At 39.5% G+C, this 20505-nt stretch overlaps 1 protein-coding gene across 7 annotated transcripts in view; it reads right to left on the bottom strand.

The window, feature by feature from the left end:
• Window positions 1-11593: 11593 nt before the first annotated feature.
• SH3KBP1 (SH3 domain containing kinase binding protein 1) overlaps window positions 11594-20505 on the bottom strand; it is a 214474-nt gene continuing 205562 nt past the window's right edge. For 6 of the 7 annotated variants that reach the window (XM_051794874.1, XM_051794876.1, XM_051794877.1 and 3 more), the window contains 5 exons: window positions 20395-20504; window positions 18967-19092; window positions 15773-16044; window positions 14308-14371; window positions 11594-12277 (listed from right to left, as the gene is read on the bottom strand). In XM_051794874.1, the coding sequence (XP_051650834.1) occupies window positions 12236-12277; window positions 14308-14371; window positions 15773-16044; window positions 18967-19092; window positions 20395-20504 (614 nt within the window). In that variant the 3' untranslated portion in view covers window positions 11594-12235. The remainder of the gene's footprint in view (window positions 12278-14307; window positions 14372-15772; window positions 16045-18966; window positions 19093-20394; window position 20505) is intronic. The other variant, XM_051794875.1, reaches the window with a different exon arrangement.

Raw genomic sequence — 20505 nt, 5'->3', positions numbered from 1 at the left:
CAGAACCCAGGGTCTGAACACTGGGGTTTGGTAACCATAATAAGAATTGTAGTAGCCAGTCTTCCTGAGAAACACTCCAATGTGAGGATAGCAGAGCGCTGTGCAGTGTTCATGTTTGCTTAGTGGCTCTTAAGGATTTTAGAGACAATGTAGATAAATAATTTAACAGGCAAACCTGTTTCTCATTTTGGAGAGTTTGGGGCAATAAACCTTTGGATTTGGTCCACAGGTTGCAGGTGTGCGTGTGTGCTTTTTTGACAAAAGCACTAGTACACGAGACATTGGAGGAATGATATGGCCACCAGAGATCCTCCTTGTTCCTGACAAATTTCCTCTTTAGGCAAAGTAAGCCTTTTTATATGACAACCCTAACTCTATTGGCCCTGATCCAGTAATGAACCAATTAGCTGATGTAACAGCAGAAAAATCGAAATCTGCATTTAGAAGGTACCCAGTGTGCACATTGAGCCTCTGACCAACAAAAAGCACTGGCACATTAGTTTATAATCCTCCCCAGTACAAATTCTACTTTGTATTTTTTGAATTATAAGAAAGTTTGGTTGGACAGCTGGTATTAAAGACTGAAATGAAAAGTACAGTGCTGGTGAAGGTAAGGGGTTATTTGCACAGGAAAGTGTTTATCTTTCTCAGGAACATTCTTAGGCTTTTAGCAACAAATGTAAAAAACCAAATTGCAATGTAATGTATTCAGAATAATAGATGTATGGTGTGGTGCTTTCTGTAATTGTGAAAATTGTTTAAGTGGAACAAAAATGTAGGCTGGAATTGCTTAGCAGAATACCACTGAGACATAATAAACCTTTTGTGCCTTCTAGAGATTATAAAAATTTAGTTTGTTGTATATCTAAGAGATGTCTTCAGGTTTCATTTTGCATTTTTTATCACTTGGTACGTTCTAAATTGCTTGCTGAAAGGTTTCTCTCTTGGTCTTGAAAGAGTGATAGTCTCTTAGTAGATACTTTACATGATTATAATTAAGAAAATTATATTATCCCCTTTTCTTAATTCTATTCACTCATCTTCCAAACAGTATTTTCACTATTCCTTGGGCATTTCTCCTAACAAGTTATCACTGATTTTCAGTGGCTTAACCTGGTGCAGCTTGTTCAGAGTTTGTATGCTTTCTTTGAAGCTAGAAACAAGGAGCACTTTTAAATGAAAAAGCTTCATTTTATAGGCTGTGACTGTGTCTTCAGAAACTGTGGTTCAGTGCTGGTATGCCTGACATTTCCACTGAGCAACAGTATCTTCAGGTCTTGCAAGTCACCTGAGTGAAAATAAATGGGAGATTCATGCTTTGGGATATTTGAACTGTTTCTCTGCAACCCAAAAAATGTTAAATGTAGAAGAAAAAAAAATGCAACACTCTTTCCTCTTTTTGGATAAAGTCCAGGTGATAAGAAGAGCCACTCTGCCCCTGGAGTTGCCCATCCAAAGGTCCAGGCCACAAGTGAATATTGAGCTTTCATACACCTTTCCATGACCTTCTGCTTTTGCATGGAACCCAGCCTAAAAAAAACGAGCACAATCCAAGAAGTCAACATTTGCTCTTATATAGTAATGTAAAGATGATGCCACAATTTTCTCAATCAGCACTTTGCACCTGTCAAATCCACTTAGTGCAGAATATTAATTACCACTTCTCCAAAAATAATAGATGTCCTTGAAACCACCTTTTTTTTTTTTTTCATTTTGCAAATCCCTGGGCAGCAGCAGCTGTTTCTCTAGACATAACTGGGCTAATGAGAAGTGAAGCCATCCTTTTTTTCCCAGGGCTACGAAATTTTGGTTCAAACTGTACATTTATATAAAGTTTGACTCCATTGGTAGATATGCCACCTTTTTCCCCGGTGCATATATAGATAGCTACAGCATACCTCAGCTTCCCTTTTTTAAAAGAAAACACAGACTAGGACTAGTGTCATAAACGTCAGGCTGCAATTTCATTGCTCTCTAACATTTTCAGCTCTAAAGGGGCTCCTCCTATTTTATGCAGTGTCAGGGAAAGCTAAGATCTCTTGGTTCAGTTAAGTAGCAAGTAATCCAGAAGACACCTGGGTCCATGGGGAACCTGCAGATTTGAGCTGTTCTTCCGAAGTGCAAATCCACCTTCCCATGCCCTGTCAGTATTTCCTGAAGGCTGACAACCAGCACAGTGTCCTGGGCATCCATTGCACCTGGTGCAGGGGTGGCCAGGAGTCTGTCCCTGGGCACTTGGCACTGACCAGCCTCAGACACATCCTGAGCCACGGCCACTTCTCCCCCACCCTCGTGTCCCAGCGGAGAGCCCAGAGCTGGGGCCAGGCAGCAGCATCCTGTACAGACTTCCCCAAGGAGAACCATCAGGGCAACAGCTGCCTTGCATTATCATGCATCCAAAACCCCTGAATTCTGTATCCTAGATGTGAGATTTTTTTTTCTGCATTGTGAATATCAGGTATTAGGGAGAATATTTTGATGTTCAAATTCTTTTCTGGCAAGCCACTGTACCAACCTTCCACGAGGTAGTGCAATTTGTAATGTTAGTGTTTAAACTATTCCGAGCAAACATTTTGTTAATGGACTTCTTGGTATTACTTCTGCTAGTGGGCTACCCCATTTATTTTCATTCACAGTGAGCAAGTCTCCAGGTAACCATACAGATACTGCTGTCATGTGATGAGGAGGAAAATAGTTAATTTCTTTACTGAACGAAAAGATAATTTTTTTTTTAAAACTATGGATCCAGACAAAATACATTTTCATTTTCAAAGTCATTATGTAAAACTTTACTAGAATTTAAATAAAATGCTGTGAATTCTCACTAAGAATAATTCTCCTTAATAAACTACTTGGTTTTGTTCAAAAGTCAGATTAAAAATATTAACTCTGTACAACGGAATCTAAGCAACAGGGGTAATTCTTGAAGAAAAACTTCATGAAGAGATTTAAAAATGCTTTTAAATGCTTTAAAAGTTGACTTGCAGCAAAGCAAACCTCTTTTGCAAGGGGGAAACTTGGGCACCTCAGAGTCACAGGAAGTCAAAATACCTTGGCCACCAGACCATTGATGAAACTGGGTTTAGAGATCTCAGGGATTCCTCTTGCTTGTCTTTCAGTGGACAGTATGAGACCTCACAAGCTCATTTGGCCTGACAAAGAATGAAGGCAAAGACAGCGACTGCTGGGTCAAACAATATGATCCCTAGCACAGTTTCTGTTCAGACCCACTGTTTTGCACAGGGAAGCCCATTGCACACAGCATCTGCTCATCACTACCCCGTGCAAATGAAGGACACAGTGACATCTTGTATGATGTGCAAGGTTAGTCAAAGGGGGATCGTTCTCTTCCTTTGTTTTCCACCTGCCTTGGAGAATGATAATTTTATAAATACGCTCTGTGTGCTCACAAGTACACAGAGCAAAATGTAATCAACTTCAAAATTGGCTTTAACTCCAGATTCCTAATCTCTTTAGTTTTCAGCACATCCAGCACTCTAATCAGAAGTCCTTGCCTTTGGATTTTGAGTAGTTATATGGCAAGTTTTTGGGAGCATGGATGATTAAGGAGTGCAAACTAGCGGTGAAAAAATACTGCAGGTCTTCTCAATAGATTCCAAAAAAACAGAATTTCACTTATTGATGAGTGCATGCATTTCAAATAATGAAGGAAACTAAACCAACAAACCACCAGTAAATATCACAGCAAAGAGGATTAAAAAAACTCCCAAACTTTCTTGAATCTGTATCAATGCAGAGAGCTCATGCTTTCAATATAACTCAAGTTCTGCAAAATACAGTCTTTAATCAATTAGTCAAACAGAAAATTACTTATTTCCAGTTTTCAACATGTTTATAATAACTTATAGTTTATATTTCAGGTTTGAGAAGACCAAGCCAGACCACCATCCAGAAAGACCTCCCCTAGACCCCGAAAATTCTGAATGCCGACTAAGATGACTAATTTTAGAGAAAACCTCAAGAAAACCCAGAAAAATAGAAAACTTTCAACTTAGGAGGATGGAGTCCTTATCCAACTGTCCATATAATTCTGAACTTTATATTCAATACTATATTCTAATACTTAACAGTATTAGCCCTAGATTTCTTCACTCATACAGCATCTTGACATGATGAATTTTTTCTCTTTTGCTGTCCTAAACCTAACAGGTTGCTTGGGTTACATCTCTCTCCAATTTAGCAGGTCCTAGGGTGAAAAATGAACACTTCCTTGGGGAATGAGAAGCAGCTTCAAGAGATACAGTTTAAAATGTTTGCATGGGCAGAAGATTAAATATTCTTACAGGGCCTGATTAATTTTCCTGTTTTCTGCTTGATGAAAGTATCTTCGACTTCTTTATGTGTCATGGCTCAGTGTTTTCATTGCAGTTTTTATTGCTGTTTTAAGACGAGATTGTCACTTTTAGCCTTTCTCAAGTTGTTTCTCTCTGAAGAAATATTCATGATAAGGGCCACCTGAATTTTCACTTTTACTCCAGTTAAGGAGGCCTTTTCTGCCTACTGATTAATGAAAGCCCAGCAAAATTGTGACAATATAGTTATACATGCATATTGTACAAACAATGGAGAGGACTAGAATATGTGGTCCATTTTTATTCACATTTAGGTGATTTTCATATTGCTGTAGATGCAGATACATGAGGGTACATGGGGCTTAGAAGCTTAGCAAAAGCAAATCTGCAGTGCTGCTTGAAAGCATTTTAAATATCTGTGATCACAGTGGTTTTGCTATTACCACTTGGGACTGCGAGCAAAGGAATCCTGAAGAGGCAAGAATTGCTTTGAAGTGACAAATAAAAAAAACCTTCATCTGTTATATCGATGCTCACTTTTGTTATAGGTACTGATGAAAGCTTCCTATATTTAAGCAAATATGGCAATTCAGTGCAACTTCAATAAGAATTTTTCAGTTGCATCTACATTTCTTCTTGTTGAGGCAGTCAAGAAATTGCGGCATTATTAAATATGGGCTGGATATGCAAAGGAAGTCTACCAGTGTTGAAAATAGGGGCTTCTTGTTTAAAAATGAAATCAATAGGTAATTCACATTCATAAACTAGCAGTGTGAGGAGTCATGGGAGAAGCAGGCAGTAATTGGTAGGAGCACCATTAAGGCACCTTGTGAGACAGAGAGCAACATCAGCCTTTTTCAAAACCTCTGGCAGCTATTTTCTCTGCTTGCATGATGCCCATGCTTTGTAGTGTGAGGTTATTAGCACTGGGTCTGACTTTAATATGTGAGTTTGCCTAGGTGAAGTTCTCAATACTTTTAATGATGGTACCTGAATGTACATAATACCGTGCACCAACCTACAGCTGGTCCTGAAAGTCTCCTGGTTACACAGTGAGACCTAGGTGTGAGCCAGACACTTTGTCTTCTCTGCTTTGTCAACTTATTTATTCTTAGCTAGAGGAGTGTCACATGTTCAAGGCTACTAAAGCTGCTGCCAAATAACACACCACTCCTGTAGTTAGAAAAGGTTATGGGCAGATACATTGTCACTCAAATGCAGTCCCTTTTCAGACATCTATCTGCCAGTATGATAGGAATCATTCCAGAAGGGTTTTACAAAGCCGTAAGCAAGACCTTCAGCCCATCATTGTGTCAAATCACATTTCTGTTAAAGTTGTGAAGTTTCTTCCTGCACATAACAGTGAAAAGCAAGTTAAATAATAACCCACTTCCTGTTCTATTCCTAAACACCTAGAAAGCACCAAGCATTCCTGACCTTTTCATAGGAACCAATACATGCTTTGCTAATGGCCTTATAATAGAGACATCTACCTCTTCTTTTAATTTGGGAAATTCCAAATGATAGCTATTTGAAGAAAAGAGATGAGCTGATGATAGCAGTAAGATTTCCAGAAGCAGTAGTAAAAGGTAATCCTTTTTGTTACCTGACAGCCTTGTTTTCTCTAGAAGTTTAAATCCAGTTGCAAAACCATGAATTATTTCAGTATTGATCTGGAGTGTTCTCAGCTATTCACACAGCAACAAAAAGTAGAATATAAGGTTAGTACTTTGTCACACACACGTGTGTAGGACAAACATCAGGTACTCTTTCTTACATCCCGAATGAAAAGACCAACAAGCTGCAGGTTTCTGTATGGCACACACGCACTGCTGCAGCATGAAGCCAACTTGAGAAGCATCCCATTTTCTTTCTACTTTAGAGAGGCACAGCAACATCTCAGTCCAGCCTACAAAGTGACATCAACCAGAGCCTGCAGAAGGCAACTAGCTTACCTGAGCAGCATCAGCACCTGCACATGGGCTGAGGTGGTGGGCTGCACCCTTAGTTGGGCAGCCCCCTCCTCTGTGTCACAGGGGTACTAGGACATACATTTCTAGAGCAGGAAGGTGTCAGATTCAGGACAAGAGAAAGTTTAGGGCCTGAGATTGCTGCCTTTTATACTTAAGCAGGAAAAAGCTGAGAAAGTATGAGGCTTGAGTCAGGGGGACCAGTAAGGTGAGTGAAAATAGGAGTGGGACAACTCAGGCTTACCCCAGACTTGCACCCAGCTGGAGGGAGTGCATTGGTGACATTTAGGAGCTCTGAATCACCACTTAAACTGAATCAGCCTTGTTAAGTGTAATATATCTCAATTAGTCCAAGTCCAATATTGAAGCTTGTAGTTGTCACAGTAATGTGAGACTCTTCTTGTGTTAAGAGTGTCCCAAGCACAGGTTACACACTTGTATTTCTGAGGTAAGTGGGTTCTTCAGGTTAGAGCGTCAGAGGTTTTGTGTTCCTCTGAGATCAGTGACACATGCCAGGAACAACTGTGTAATCACAGCACAAACATCCTGAACCTCCCATGAGAGGCATGCCATCCATTAATGAGGTAGCTTTCTCCAGCCAGCTCTGCTTTTGCTGGGTTCTCAAAATTTACATCGTATTTCCCCCTGCTTTGTGCTTTTATTTCCCAAATAGCTGCATCTGTGCTTCCAGTTGAGCTCAGTAAATTTGGCTCTTTGAATCCAGAGTAGCCAAATTATCCAGCAGCGGCAGCGATTTCCATGCAGGTGCACCTACTTTTCTACCTATCCTATTTTAGCTGTTGTTCTCTTTTTGGTGCTTTGTGCTAGGAGAAAGAGGACGGTGCACAGATTGTGTGACTCTGCTTTCTCTTCTACTTGTTGTGTCCTTTGCAATGAAAACCAGAAGGGGGTAAACCAAGGTAATGGGTCACTCTGTAGCAGGGACAGCTGCCTAACTTAATTTTCACCAGCTCTAAGAATTGATTTCACAAAATCCCAAACTCTTCATTGCTGTTATCTGAGGAGGTGAAGAGCAGCCTGATGGGCCCCTTTGCAGAAGGATGTTTGCTGTTCACTGGCTGGGATGAAGCACACTGGGCAGAGCTTGTTGTACTGAAGACAAAGGATCTCCCAGAGCAAGTGAAAATGCTGGGTCTGGACTCAGTGAAGTGAACAGGTTTTATTAGAGATAGTTTTGAGATACTTCTTTAATGCTCTGATATTCTAAATTGCTTTTGAATTCTTATCTAATTTGCTTTGGCGTTCTAATTTTCAAGTTTTTTTCTCCTCCAGGAGAAACAGCCTATTACAAGTTTTAAGATCATACTGATAAATGCCAATTTTGTTTTCCTGTGACTATAATCATCTACATTCTCCAGTTGCTTTTCCTACCTGAAAAAAAAGGAAGATAAGGAGTTTGAAACCTTATTATCCGAGATTGTAACCTTTACAACGTGTCAGGACAATTATTTTCATGGAGATTATAGTTAATTTTCTTGCTAAAATACACTAATCACTCCAGTTTGTAGGGTAGCAATTCAACAAAATTAATTTGCGTCTTAAATTTTTCATCCTACAGTGCTAACGTTTAAAAATATGATTGAATTTCTAATACTTTAAATAAAAATTCTCAGGAGCATTAAGCCATTTTGTCAGTTCATCTGTTTGCACTCCAGACCCCCACACTGTCCAGTACTGGAACTGTGAGCACTGCAAGGGGCAACTCAGCTGTCTTGCTGGTTCAAGAGAAGCCCGTCTGTGGCAGCACAAAGAAAGCTTCTGTTCCTGGGACTGCCACTGCTTTACACTCACTACCTGCAAACGTTTGTGTCTGCTTGGCATTGGAAATTGTCTTTCAATTTAAACAAGATAACACCAAACAAGAATGTGTTGAGTGGGTCCAATAACCTTCCTTACCTGAGTTGGAAGCAGAGCGGAGGATGGCCTGGGCCATGGCCTGGCTGACACCAGGCTGGTGGGCACCAAGGCTGCTTATCCCCTGGCAGCACACACAGCACTGCAGCTTCCTGATGGCATTTAAATAGCGTTTTTTGCTTTCTCAGTTGCTCTTTCCAGGCTGGCAAGTGCTGGCACCCCCTAACCTGCATGACTGAGGACCTAAAGAAGTTGGTTATTTTCCAAAGGCAGGGAATGACTGAAGTGGAGGGGCCACTGCAGGAGGAGGGAAGCAGCTGCAGGAAGCTGCGAGTGAATGGGCCAGGTCATGCACAACCAGCTGCTAATTCCCAGGCCAGCTCGAGAGGTCAGCTGAGGCCAAAGGTGCCAAGCAAAATCTAATTTCTGGCTGAAGGGTATTAATAACCATGGATACAAGTACCCGATGTTTAGTGGGAAGAATTCAGCTCCACCTCTTCTGGCTCTTTTTAACCTCAGAATTGCCAGGAACCAAAGTCAGTGCTCTCCGTGCCAAAGCCTATGGGAATTGCAGTTTCCCAGCAGCACTACCACCCCCACACGGCTGAAAAGCCTCCTCAATGAAGACCTTGTAAAGTAGTTGCTTGTTTCAACTTTTAAGCAAATTCCTGCCTGCTTTTCAAACGACAGCCCTCCTGTATGAAAGGTATCTTCTCTCTCACCAGCAGAGAGACAACTTTCCTCATCAGTGCACCTCTGTCTTGTCTCCAGCTCCAGGGTCCTTATTCGGGGAAGAAGCAGACACTGGAGACCTCACACCTCTTCCTGGCACTGCAGAGACTGCTGACAGGGAAGGTGGTAACCCCACAGCCCCTGGTGGCTGCCTGTGCAGCAGGACAGCCTGGGCAGAGGGGCAGAGCAGGGCCTGCTCACACGTGAGTGAAACAATGCTGTAACTTCAGCAGAGCATGAATTTCTGAGGGTGTTTTATGTCACTCTCTCACCTTGCTTCACAAGTGCAACTTTCAGTCCTGGCTATCATAGAGGGTATTTTGGATGTTTTACACACAAAGTAGCTCACAAAATTTATGGCATATAGTTGTGTTCAGACCTTTGACCTGTTAGCATCACAAAAGATTCATCTGAACCTTTTGCTCATTCACAATGGAATTAATAAGAAAACCACAGAAGATGAAATTTAAGTAACAAACTTAAAAAAACACTTTGAACATTTACCATCTTGTTTCCATGTAGAACTTTTTTGAAGTGCTAAGTGCTATGATCGCACATTAGGAAATACTTGCTCCTTTTAGAGTTGAAAGAACAACAAAAAGAGAACACAAAACCGTTTTCTTAATAACCTAAAAATTTTCCAAATCAAGAATACGGGTATTATCATTCAAAGAGATGAGCCTGATGTTTCACACCCGACTTTACACATGAACAGAAGTCTGCCACAAGACTGGTGTGTGCATGTTAATGACAAGTCATTTTACACAACTCAAACAACAATATTTAATCATTTTCACAACAAAATCACCTTGTAGCTCACTAGTGTTTTGTTTTTCTTTAAATATAAACCCAAACACTTTTAAAAGCAGCAGTTCATATCCACACATTTAATGCATATGTGACATTCTTTAAAAAGGGAAAATCTGTGTGTTATGTGAAATACTTTCTAGTATTATAATGAAATGCAGAAAGAAGAGCTTGTATTTCTGAAAACTCTCCTCTCCTAGAATAACCAACTTGCAAATCCAAGCATTTTCACAAAAAAACTTATTTAACTGTCTTTTACAAAGCATGGTATGTTGGACTCCTAACTTGGATTTATAAAATGATAAGTTATCATCTCAACAGGAGAAAAAAATTATTATAATCTGATATACGGAAACTCAGTTCCAAATTCAGACTTTCATTTGCAAAAAATGGAACATTTCTGAGATGTCTCGTATTTCTGAGGTACAGCTCAGGAATCAATACTTTATTTACCACAGATACAATAATTTATCTCTTTTCAGGGATGCAATTAGGAATCCAGAGCTGTTAATGTCTGGATAAATGTCGCAAAAGTATGACTACAAACCCAAACAGAATTCTTATTCCTTATCCCCTCATTTCCTCCTGTTCTCCTAACTCTGCTACTAACTTCACAAAACCCATGAAAGTAATGTAGAAATCTTTATTGCTAGAAAGCTATGGTGGGACTCTCATTCTTTGTACAAAAATATTTTAATGTATTTAGAAATGTTACATAAGAGCATTTCAGTGATAAAATATTTTATTAGTGCTTCTGTTTGAGTACATTGAGCAAAGTATTGTGACTTTAAAAAAAATTCCCAAGGTTCACTATCTGGTCTTTTAGTTTCAGACACCACTGTTACAATAGAAGCAGATGCTCTGGAAGAGAAAATCATCCCAGCAGTGAGGTTCTGTATTGCCAGTTGAGAGCCATAAAGCAAGATTCGAGTATGGTGGAGTGTGTATTTTATATATCTATGCATATAAAAAGGATTATGGGAACTCTGCCAACCATATGTGAATGTGAACAGCCAACTGCATACTATGCCTCACCCAGCTCCTGGCAAGCAGGGAGGTTAGTGTTGATATAGGCTGTGCTGCTGGAGCCAGCTCTAGCATTTGGTGAGATGATAAATAGATAATTTTTGGTTGTTTTTTTTTTTTTTTGCCATGCTGAAAGCATCACCTACATCACTCACCCACTCAACTTCATGCTATGCAAAAATATCCATTATTTAAACACTGTGTATAAACTCAACAGAGATTGCTGACAAGGTATGAGATACTCTGTGGCTAGTTAAGCACACATGAAACCGCAACCAGAAAACTGGGAGACCTTATTGTGAAAGGATGAAAGTAAACACAGAAACTGGAAGAAATGAAGTAATCATCAGGTAGAACAAAATATTGAGAAGAAAGTCCTGCTGCAAAAAACAGGACTATGAGGTGTATCAGCTTATAAGTGTACAATATAATGGAGCAAACAATACCACATAAACAGCAAATGAAACAGTGCCACACGACAGAGAACCTTGTGCATGAAATAATACAAGTTTTTATTCATGTTTTATAGATTACTTTTATTTATTTTTGCTTTAATAATGCATATTCTGTTCACTCTGTGCAAAACTGGGGACAGAGGCGGGTGTTTAAATCATCTAATGAAAATCAAGCAGAGATGAACATTCAGGTTGAGGGACAGGCCTATCCAAACCAGGAAAGCTAAAAAGCCACAGCTGCTCAAGACAAAGCTGCTCTCAGCTGCGCCCTTTTGTCCTGCCATCTCGCACAAACCCGGCCCTGCTGACTGAGCAGCTGTACACTGGGAAGTGACCTCCGCCGGACAACGGGGACAGGAGTCGTCGTGGGAGCTACATCAGGGAGACCTGGCCTCAACTGGCTCCAGTCAGTGTGTGGCAAAGAAAGGCACAAATCATTGCAAAGACCAGACTTCTGTTGGTTTGTTTCCTTCTTGTAAATACATTACTGTACACAACGCGAGTTTAAGTTGAAGGGGATTTGGGGACATAAAATTGCATATTTAACAGAACTTAAAACCATAACAAAAAGTAGGCTGTTCCATCTCGAAGCAAAAATAATCCCTCCAGCCCCAACATTAACATTCATTCCTGGCTATATGCAGTACAAACATTTTAAAATCTGTGACAAAAGACAATTAAAAACCAAAAGTCAAAATCATAAAGCTTGTAAACAGATAATCTGAGATACACTTTATTTATGGAAAAATATCATCAAAATAGTACCACTATGGATTAAACTGCCTGAGTTTTCATTTCACCTAGGATCTTGAAGTAGAGAACCTTTAGCACAAGAAGATCAATTTCAGTCACAACTAGTGCTGCACAGCACAGCTTTGGGTGGAAATTTTGTCTTCATTGGTATTTTTGTTGTGCTATCAAAAACTGTTGTGCTAATCCTTCAAATAAAGGGATGTTGAGGCAATTCTTAAATCATTTGGCACAAAGTTATTTTGGCTGGGGCATAAATTTGAGTCTCAGTCATGAAGAATAATGCAACATTCCACCTATCAAGTATTCATTTTGATTGAAGAGCTTTCTTTATGTCATTAACTTCCATCTGAAAACAAACAGGAAAAAAAGTATTTGTGATTAAATTAGATGCTTCAGCAAACTGAGGCACAGTTGGTGCCACTTGAAAAGCACATGTTCCATCATGTCCACAGGTGTCAAGTACGGGTTTTATACTACTCTTATTTCCACAGATTTCACAAATTGAGGTGTCCTTTTCAGCTGCATAAGATGACCATTCATGGCTTCCTCCCCTCAGAGCCTGACAAGTATAGTCATTGAATGTAATGCAAGACTTTTCAATCTCTTCAAATTACAACTTTTACAAGCCACTCAGCTCACTGCCTAGAATTACTTGCAGAATGAGCATTGTGTCCACACTGCACTTAGAGCTGGCACAAGTAAACTGCACTGCTGGCAATGAGCACTGGTAGCTGAGGAACAAAACTGATCATCTCTCTCCTACAGGGACGGTTCTTGCTGTAAGGATGGTGGTTGCCTTCTACACCCATCAAGCCTGTGCCCAGGTACCTTAAGTGCTCTGATGGATATACAGAGATGTGGTAAAAGGATGTGGCTGAAACCATCATCAGCCCTATTTGCACACTTGGCCCCTCTGACAGACACTGAAAACCCTAAGGCAGGGGTATACTAGATTTATTCAAACACACCCACAGTGTTCAAACTGCATGATCAAGGCAGTCTTCTTTAATGCATGTGCTACTTCCTGATGATCAGAGCTCTAAAACTAATGCAATTTTTGTTTATTAACTCTTATCTTTTTGTAAAGCTAATAATGCCATCTTGGCTAGCATCTGAACATTTACTAGTATGAACAACACTTGAACTGGAGTAAAAGCATTCAGCTATAAGATCATAATTTTAAACCCATCAATGCAGGCCTCTGTAAAGATGTAAAGTTATCCTTGGAGGTAGAATCAAGACCTCTGGATAGTCTGTCCTGTTAGACTAAATCAATAACAGCTATTGAAAATATTCCTTGATTATCTGAATAAATTTCAGTTTTAGCTGAACATGAATTGTGTTTTCTTAGAAGACATGTTCCCATGTGGTACATAAAGTCCTTTAGGCAGCCCTGGAGCATAAACATTGATGATCCGCAGTTCTGCCACCCTTTGCTATGTTCCCAAGCACTTCACAGTGGGAACAGTCCAGTGAAACTACAATTTGATTTTCTATCCCTAGTACAAAGCACAGCTGACCTATAACATAAAAATATAAAATATAATCAATACTAACGCACTTATCAAGTACATGGACTAGAATAGTATAATATAGCATAGTGTAGCAGAGAGTAATTTTGTTTGGAAGCAACCTACAATGACCATTTAGTCTGACTGCCTGACCAAGTTAAAGCATGTTGTTAATGGCATTGTCCAAATCATTCTACAAAACCCCAAAAAGCAGTTTCAAAGTCACTCCACAGTGAAGCAGTTAATGATTCTAGCAAAGACCAAGCTCCATAATTCCCACAAGCAGGGCAGTGTGCTACCTGGCAAATGACTAGCCAGGATGATAACATCTAGAACTAAGGTACTGTACTGTTACTGTATGGTAGCAGTAACTGGGCTCTTAATCAGAACACTTTCTTTTATATTGTTAAGGATGCTTTAGTAAAGACAACCTGAGTACAGCCTCTAAAGCAGACATAAAAATCCACTATATGAAATCATATTTGAAGCACATTAACACTAAGACAAGCCTACTACAAAATATAAAGCTTTGGCAGGAAGTAAGTAATGTAAAAAGGCATGATTTCATTTGTGACAAAATCAAACAATTACAACCAAGACTAAGAAATATAATAGTTTGAATTCTGTATTGTGTTTAATTTTTTTTAAATTTGTTTACTTGTGCTGATAATTATCAGGCTTTTCAGTAAAAACCCAGACTGCAATATATATGGCAATGATATGAAGGGAACAGGTATATCCCTTTCAGAAACATTAGTAGTTTTTGATTCACTGGAAATCTAAGTATCTTATAGCAGAGTTTTCTCTCCCATATGTGAGGCTAAATCAAACCTGCCAATACATCTCTAACATTATAAATAAGTACCTGCAATCGTAGACGGATCTTCTTTTCTTCATCCAACTCAGACAGCAACTGTTTAATCTCTTTTCTGTTACAAGAATGCAAAAGAAGCTTGGAATGAAAATTATTAAACTAGTAAAATACAAAAGCTCATCTCTTGAAGAGGTATTTTCCCTGCTTCACTAGTTATTTTTTTTCCTCTGAACAACTAACTAAAGTCATCACACTCTTGTATACTGTAGGCTATACTACAGAGCCTCTCTGTAAGACAGTACCCCCCACATCCCACAGGGCTAATGAATAATAAATTTCCACCTAATAGACCTGCATCCATAGGCTTTGCTCTGGACTAGCTGTATCAACACTGTATCAGCACCCTTTCTTTTCCCTACAAAATGTAGATGGATTAACTGTTTGTGGGTTATAGGAACTGGTAACACAAATCCTGCCCGTCCTATCACATACTTAAGCCACTTAAAAGCTGCTTATGCCAGCAATACAACGTAACCTTCAACTTCATTTATAAGACTGAATGATCCCAAATATACATTTTCTGTCATTCCTCTTTGCTGGGAAGGGGAACATAGCTATAAGGAGCAGACACGTTCTCATGTTCCCACTGAGTGATCTCACCTTACGACAGAAACCAGTAGGTGGAAGCTGCCCTTGCAAGAAGGGGAGACTGGAGGAGCAGGGGTCAGCCTAAGAGGTGAAGCCGTGGGGCTTGCTGGCTACATCCAGCTTGAACCATGCCCTCCCGCATCTTCTCCCAAACTCTCCGCACACCTTTGATCCGCCACAGGCTCTGCACGCTGCTTCCCCTTTTCTTTTTCCTGCCTGGGCTACACACAACTGACAATGTAAGTGAAGGTTTAGCTTCCAAAGCATTAAATATTCTCAGGAACAGCAAAAGCTACATGCCAGCCCCAGTTGCTCCTAAGAAATGAGCAACCTAAAGAAAATAAAGATGCCCAAAACTAAAATAGTAAGATTTGGGGCCATAACCATAAAGGTCTTCAAAGGTCCTAATCACGGTTCAATTACTACTTTTGTAACATGAGCTTCCTGGGAAAATGTGCTGACAGTCAAACAACAAATTGATTTAATAACTTTAGGAACTTGTAGTAATTTCTACTACAATTAGAACAAATGCACCCCTTTTATTATGATCAATGCACATGAGTTCCCAAATAGTTACTTGCAAATAAAACAATATAAGAACCTTATTCACTGTTTATAGCTTGTAACTTAACTTTTTTAAGACCCCATAAAGATCTGCTTATGTCATAACTCAGGGGAAAAAAAAAAGGTTTATGGGTGGATAGTGCTGGTCTGTTTTCCTGAGGTTCTCACCCCTGAATATGTTCTGTCACATGAAAATCACTCACAAACACATAGACAAACTGTGCAGAGTAACACACATCAAGGCAAGCCACCACTATGCACAAATGGATACATCCCACCTACAGTTGTGATTTGCAGAACTTACTTTTGCTGGTCTTTCATAGTTTCAATGATGGTTCTTAGCTCCCTAACTTGTGTTCTCAGCTCTTCCAGGGCAGTCTGACCTTGGCTCAAGTGCTCAGTCTTTGGCTTTCCTTCAGTACCAAACAGGGATGGGGAATTTGACCTGTGGCCTGTTGTTCCCATAGCAATTGAGTGAAATCCAGGTGATGGTGAAGGGGATAGTGATGGTTGTACATTACTGCCACTAGCCAGACCTCCTGGTTTTGGAGGCAAGGAAGTTTTGTTATCAGACACCTGCAGCAAAAAGAGTAATATTCAATGTCTGTAGAAAGCTTTATGAAAATCAAACCTCTAACCAATGCCAAGTATTAAACTGCTCTTCAGTAATGCTACCAGTCCCACAGACAAACATGGACAGTTTTGGCCAAAGCATGATAAATATAACAATTAGTCATTATCTTTGTACATGTACATCAGAGGGCGTCTAGTTGGGATGCAGAAGTTCAGATAGCTTCAGTAAGACTTTCCATGGTTGCTACAACCAGTCAGCAACAGCATTTCCAAGAACTCAGACCTAGCAGTGAAATAAACCAGGCACAAATACTCAATGTTTCTCTCAGAAGTTTGAGAGAACATATCTACATCCATGGACATCTCCTACAGAGCACAATGTGCTCCTACAGAGCACATGACCAAGAATCCAAGCTGTATTTTTTTGCAAACTAAATTTATGATCGCCAACTAACCACTGAAGGAATCTTCAATGTTTTTTCAAAAATGTATTACATGTTCTCCTTAGCATTATGAAAATAGTAAAATATTCCTTTAAGTTTGCTTGTTGGTATGATATATACAGAAAAAAAAGTTCCATGGCTTCAAAATGGTAATATATTAATAATAAATAAATGTAACCCTCTGTTAACTGAAGCTTCCATGAATCCCCATAACTACCAATAGCTTTTTATTTCTCCAGGCACTTAATAGAAAAACACATCATTAAGCTAGTAACCCTGGTACCATGTGGTAAGCTATAAAGGATCCCATGCTTTTTGAACTGCAATCCAGTGCTCTACAATTAGACAAGCTATAGAAAATCTGAAGTCCACCAGCCATACATGATCAGCTACTAGTGAATACACAGTACAGTGTACAAGTACAGTTATCACAATGGCAAGTAAGGGGAGTCTTAATTATTTATCACACTGTTATCTGGCAATGCTAGTGTGTGCATTACATGACAGCTACCATGCATATCTGAAAATCTGATTTGGACAAGAGTAAGAAAAAGCATCAGGCAACCCTCCAACTCTGTCTTTGGAAAAGGGATATTGAAGCTGAATGGTAAATAGGGTAAGATATTGAGAATAAATGGAAATCGAAGGAGAGACTGTGAGGACTTGGGGACTGGCAGGGTGGCATTAGCTGACCAAAGTAACTGAGAGATGAAAATAAGAAGAAAGTGGAACTGGGAGAGAAGAGCAGGATCCACCGAGTTCTACAAAAAACAGTCTTCTCTGCTATACAACCATGACTGAGCAAAGAACCTACCCTGGGAAAGCACTGAACACAAAAGGTGTTCTGCAGAAAAACAAGTCTGAACATAGAAATAAAAACTGTGTTATAATCATAAGAAAGCTGAATTACTCCAGTGCCTTGAAAGTGACTTAATGACCTTAATAATACTCTTTTAACATTTTATAGATTAGTTTGTTTAGTTTATTTATTATCTGGGTTGGAAGGAACTTTAAAGATCACCTAGTTCCAATCCCCCTGCCATGGGTAGGGACACCTTTCACTAGACCAGGTTGCTCAGAACTCCATCCAACCTGGTCTTAAACACTTCCAGGAATGGGGCACAATTTCTCTGTTGTGGCATCTGTTCTAGTGCCTATCATCATCAATAAAGAATTTTTTACTAATATCTAATCTAAACCTACTCTCTTTCAGTTTGAAACTGTTCCAACAATCTCTCCTGTCACTAGCTGCCCTTGTAAATAGTCCCTCTTCATCTTTCTTGTAGGCTCCCTTAAGGTACTGGAAGGTCACAATAAACCTTCCCTTCTTCAGGCTAAACAACCCAAATTCTCTCAGCCTTTCCTCACAGCAGAGGTGCTGCATCCCTCTAAACCATCTTGGTGGCCTCCTCTGGACTCGCTCCAAGCTGTCGATATCCTTCCTGTGCTGGGGACCCCAAAGCTGGATGACTGCATCTCCAGGTGGGGTCTCACCAGAGTAGAGTAGGCTGTGAGTAATGTGTACTATAAACAGATCTCTCAGGGATAATAACCCCATATATCAGTAGGTGCAAGTTTCTTTGGACTGAAGAGAGACGTCAGGCTGAGTCCAAATCTGGAGCAGGCGAGCAAGGCATAACTGGAGGCATTGATCTGAACATCTTATTCCAGAGCTTAACTGGATATCAGCATTAAATCCTCAAGCAGCTACTTTCTGATAGCAGTCATCTCATTTTACAGGAACAACATCTACAACTTTGCTGTATAACTTACAAATGTTGGCCCAAGAGTATTCCTTAATGCAAGTGCTCCCAGAAGAGGGAGCTACATAGCAAAAGATTATCCTTATAACTTGATCACAAAACTGCACGATTTCATCTTTCAAATTCTTTTGTCATACTATTATAATATAATATTTGTATTATTAAAGGTATCCTTATGTATTAAAAACAGCTACAACTTCTAAGGTGTGATCTACGCACTCCTGCAATATTTAATTATGCTTTAGTACTCTACCAATATACAATAAGAATGGCACAAGCCTATAAGATGAATACAATTATACCAGTATAAAAAGTGATTATACTTGCAAATTTAAATTCACATATTATTAGAGTGGGTCAAAGAGTTCTATTTTCTCTACTTACAGACTCTTCTAATGTAAACTCAATTTACAGCTGAAAAAGACAGGGTCTTTGTTTCTAAAATTTATTTCCCTAGCTTCTGTGATTCTGTGAAATGCATTTACACTAGAAGGATTTTTTTTCCACAGTATGGTTATTGGAGACATTTTAACTATGCAATTCACTTTAGACTTGCATTTCAAGCACAGAACAATCTTTAGTAACCTTTATAATTTTAAGCTTCTTTAAGGGGCTAGTTACCAGGTGACTGCTGAATAAAACTTTAAATATTTCAGTACTGTTTTAAGAAATGAAGATGCATGTGATGAGGTGAAGAAGAGGCATTTCATTTAACTTACTTGTGATATTGTAACAGTTCTTGATTTCCTTGACACTTCAAGGGTTTTGTGAGCAATGGAAACATGTTCCTCCTTCTCATCTTCAGGACTTGGTGAGTCAAAGAAATCGGGGCTTGAAAGGGATGACTATGTAGACAAACACACACCACAAAAGAAGAAAAAAGCACAGATATCATCATTGTTCAAGAATTTTTTTTGCTATAATTTTCAAAGTAACAATACTTAAAACCAGGATTCTTTGGCCCCTACTTCCTGTTTTTTCCATCTTATTTTCAAGGCTAGACTGCTTTCGAAGCATTCAAGAAATAAGATATGCTTAAGAGTTGAATTCAACATTAATGTACATGTTTGCATTGCATTATATCATAAGATGAAAGCACCCTCCTGTCCACGAGTAGAGCTGGGACACTGAGCACCGTGCTGGGAGGATGCCAGCACTGCCCCCTGGGCAGCTCTGCCCCGGCTTTGCTCAGTGCAGGTCTCACCTCGCTGCTCTTGAGAGGACCCAGCTGTTGCCCTTGCACGCTGCTGGCACTGCAGGGCTGCCTTGTGCACGGCCTCTTTGCAAAGGTGCAAAGAGGGAAGGTTCTTTCCACCCCTTGCTCCTTTCCCCATAGATTTGACAGGGGAAGGAAAACCTTTTTACTGTCTTTATGTTTCTATATTTATGATGACAGTTAATTTTGAAAGTTTTCTTTTTTCTGTGTGTGTCCTATCAGTTTCACAATAATCCTTTGCCTCCACTTTGTTTTTCTTCAGCAACATGAACCCAGGTAACCATCAGTACTTGCTCTCATTCTGATATTCCAGAATGCAAAAAGCATGGAAGCCAAGAAATCCCAAACTCCAAAGAAAAAGACATTGAAAAACTAAGAAGTGATTTCCAAAGTATAGTTTACAAAACCAACTTATAAGATACATATTAGAGAGTGAAATTTAAATCATGTTTATATTTAGAATTGTGACCTTAGTGAGAAGAAACACACGATAATTCAAGTATAGCTGTTGAAGACTGAGTGGTCTGTTTGTCCTCAAAATTGGGTAAATGTCCGAGAGAACCCAAGGGAAATGCTTCTTTTGAGAAACACTTTCAAAATCCTTAATAGTTAGGACAAATGAGTTGATTCCACAGATTTTTATAAAGGATTTTTCTGGGCTTGGTCATGGCTGGCAAAGAATACTTGGCAGCACCCAAACAAGGGGATATGGATCTTAGAAGGAAGGGAATGTTTTAAACATCAGTATTCAAAACACTGGCAGCCTTTTGACACTAATTTTCCTGAACTGCTTTTCTCTGCCTCATTGTACATGTGAAGGAATGGCTGTGTAAAAGTAGAAAAAACACCAGGAAACACAAAGAGGAGGAGAGGAAAAATTAGAAAAAATATTTTAAAAAATATTTTTTAAAGAAAAGGAAAATTGACTTACAGATGTGAGAGACTGGGAGGGTGGTCGCCTGCCAGTAGCTTTTGGTCTGGTTGTAGTTGGATGATTAAGCTTCTCAGCAATTGGTATTACAGAATCAAAACCTTCCAAGTC

The sequence above is a fragment of the Manacus candei genome, unplaced genomic scaffold (genome assembly GCF_025592945.1).
Source record: "Manacus candei isolate 608988 ecotype Guabito, Panama unplaced genomic scaffold, ASM2559294v1 h1tg000041l, whole genome shotgun sequence".
Classification (NCBI taxonomy): domain Eukaryota; kingdom Metazoa; phylum Chordata; class Aves; order Passeriformes; family Pipridae; genus Manacus; species Manacus candei.
Note: the sequence above shows the minus strand (reverse complement) of the source record. Positions and strands in the feature narration are given on the sequence as shown.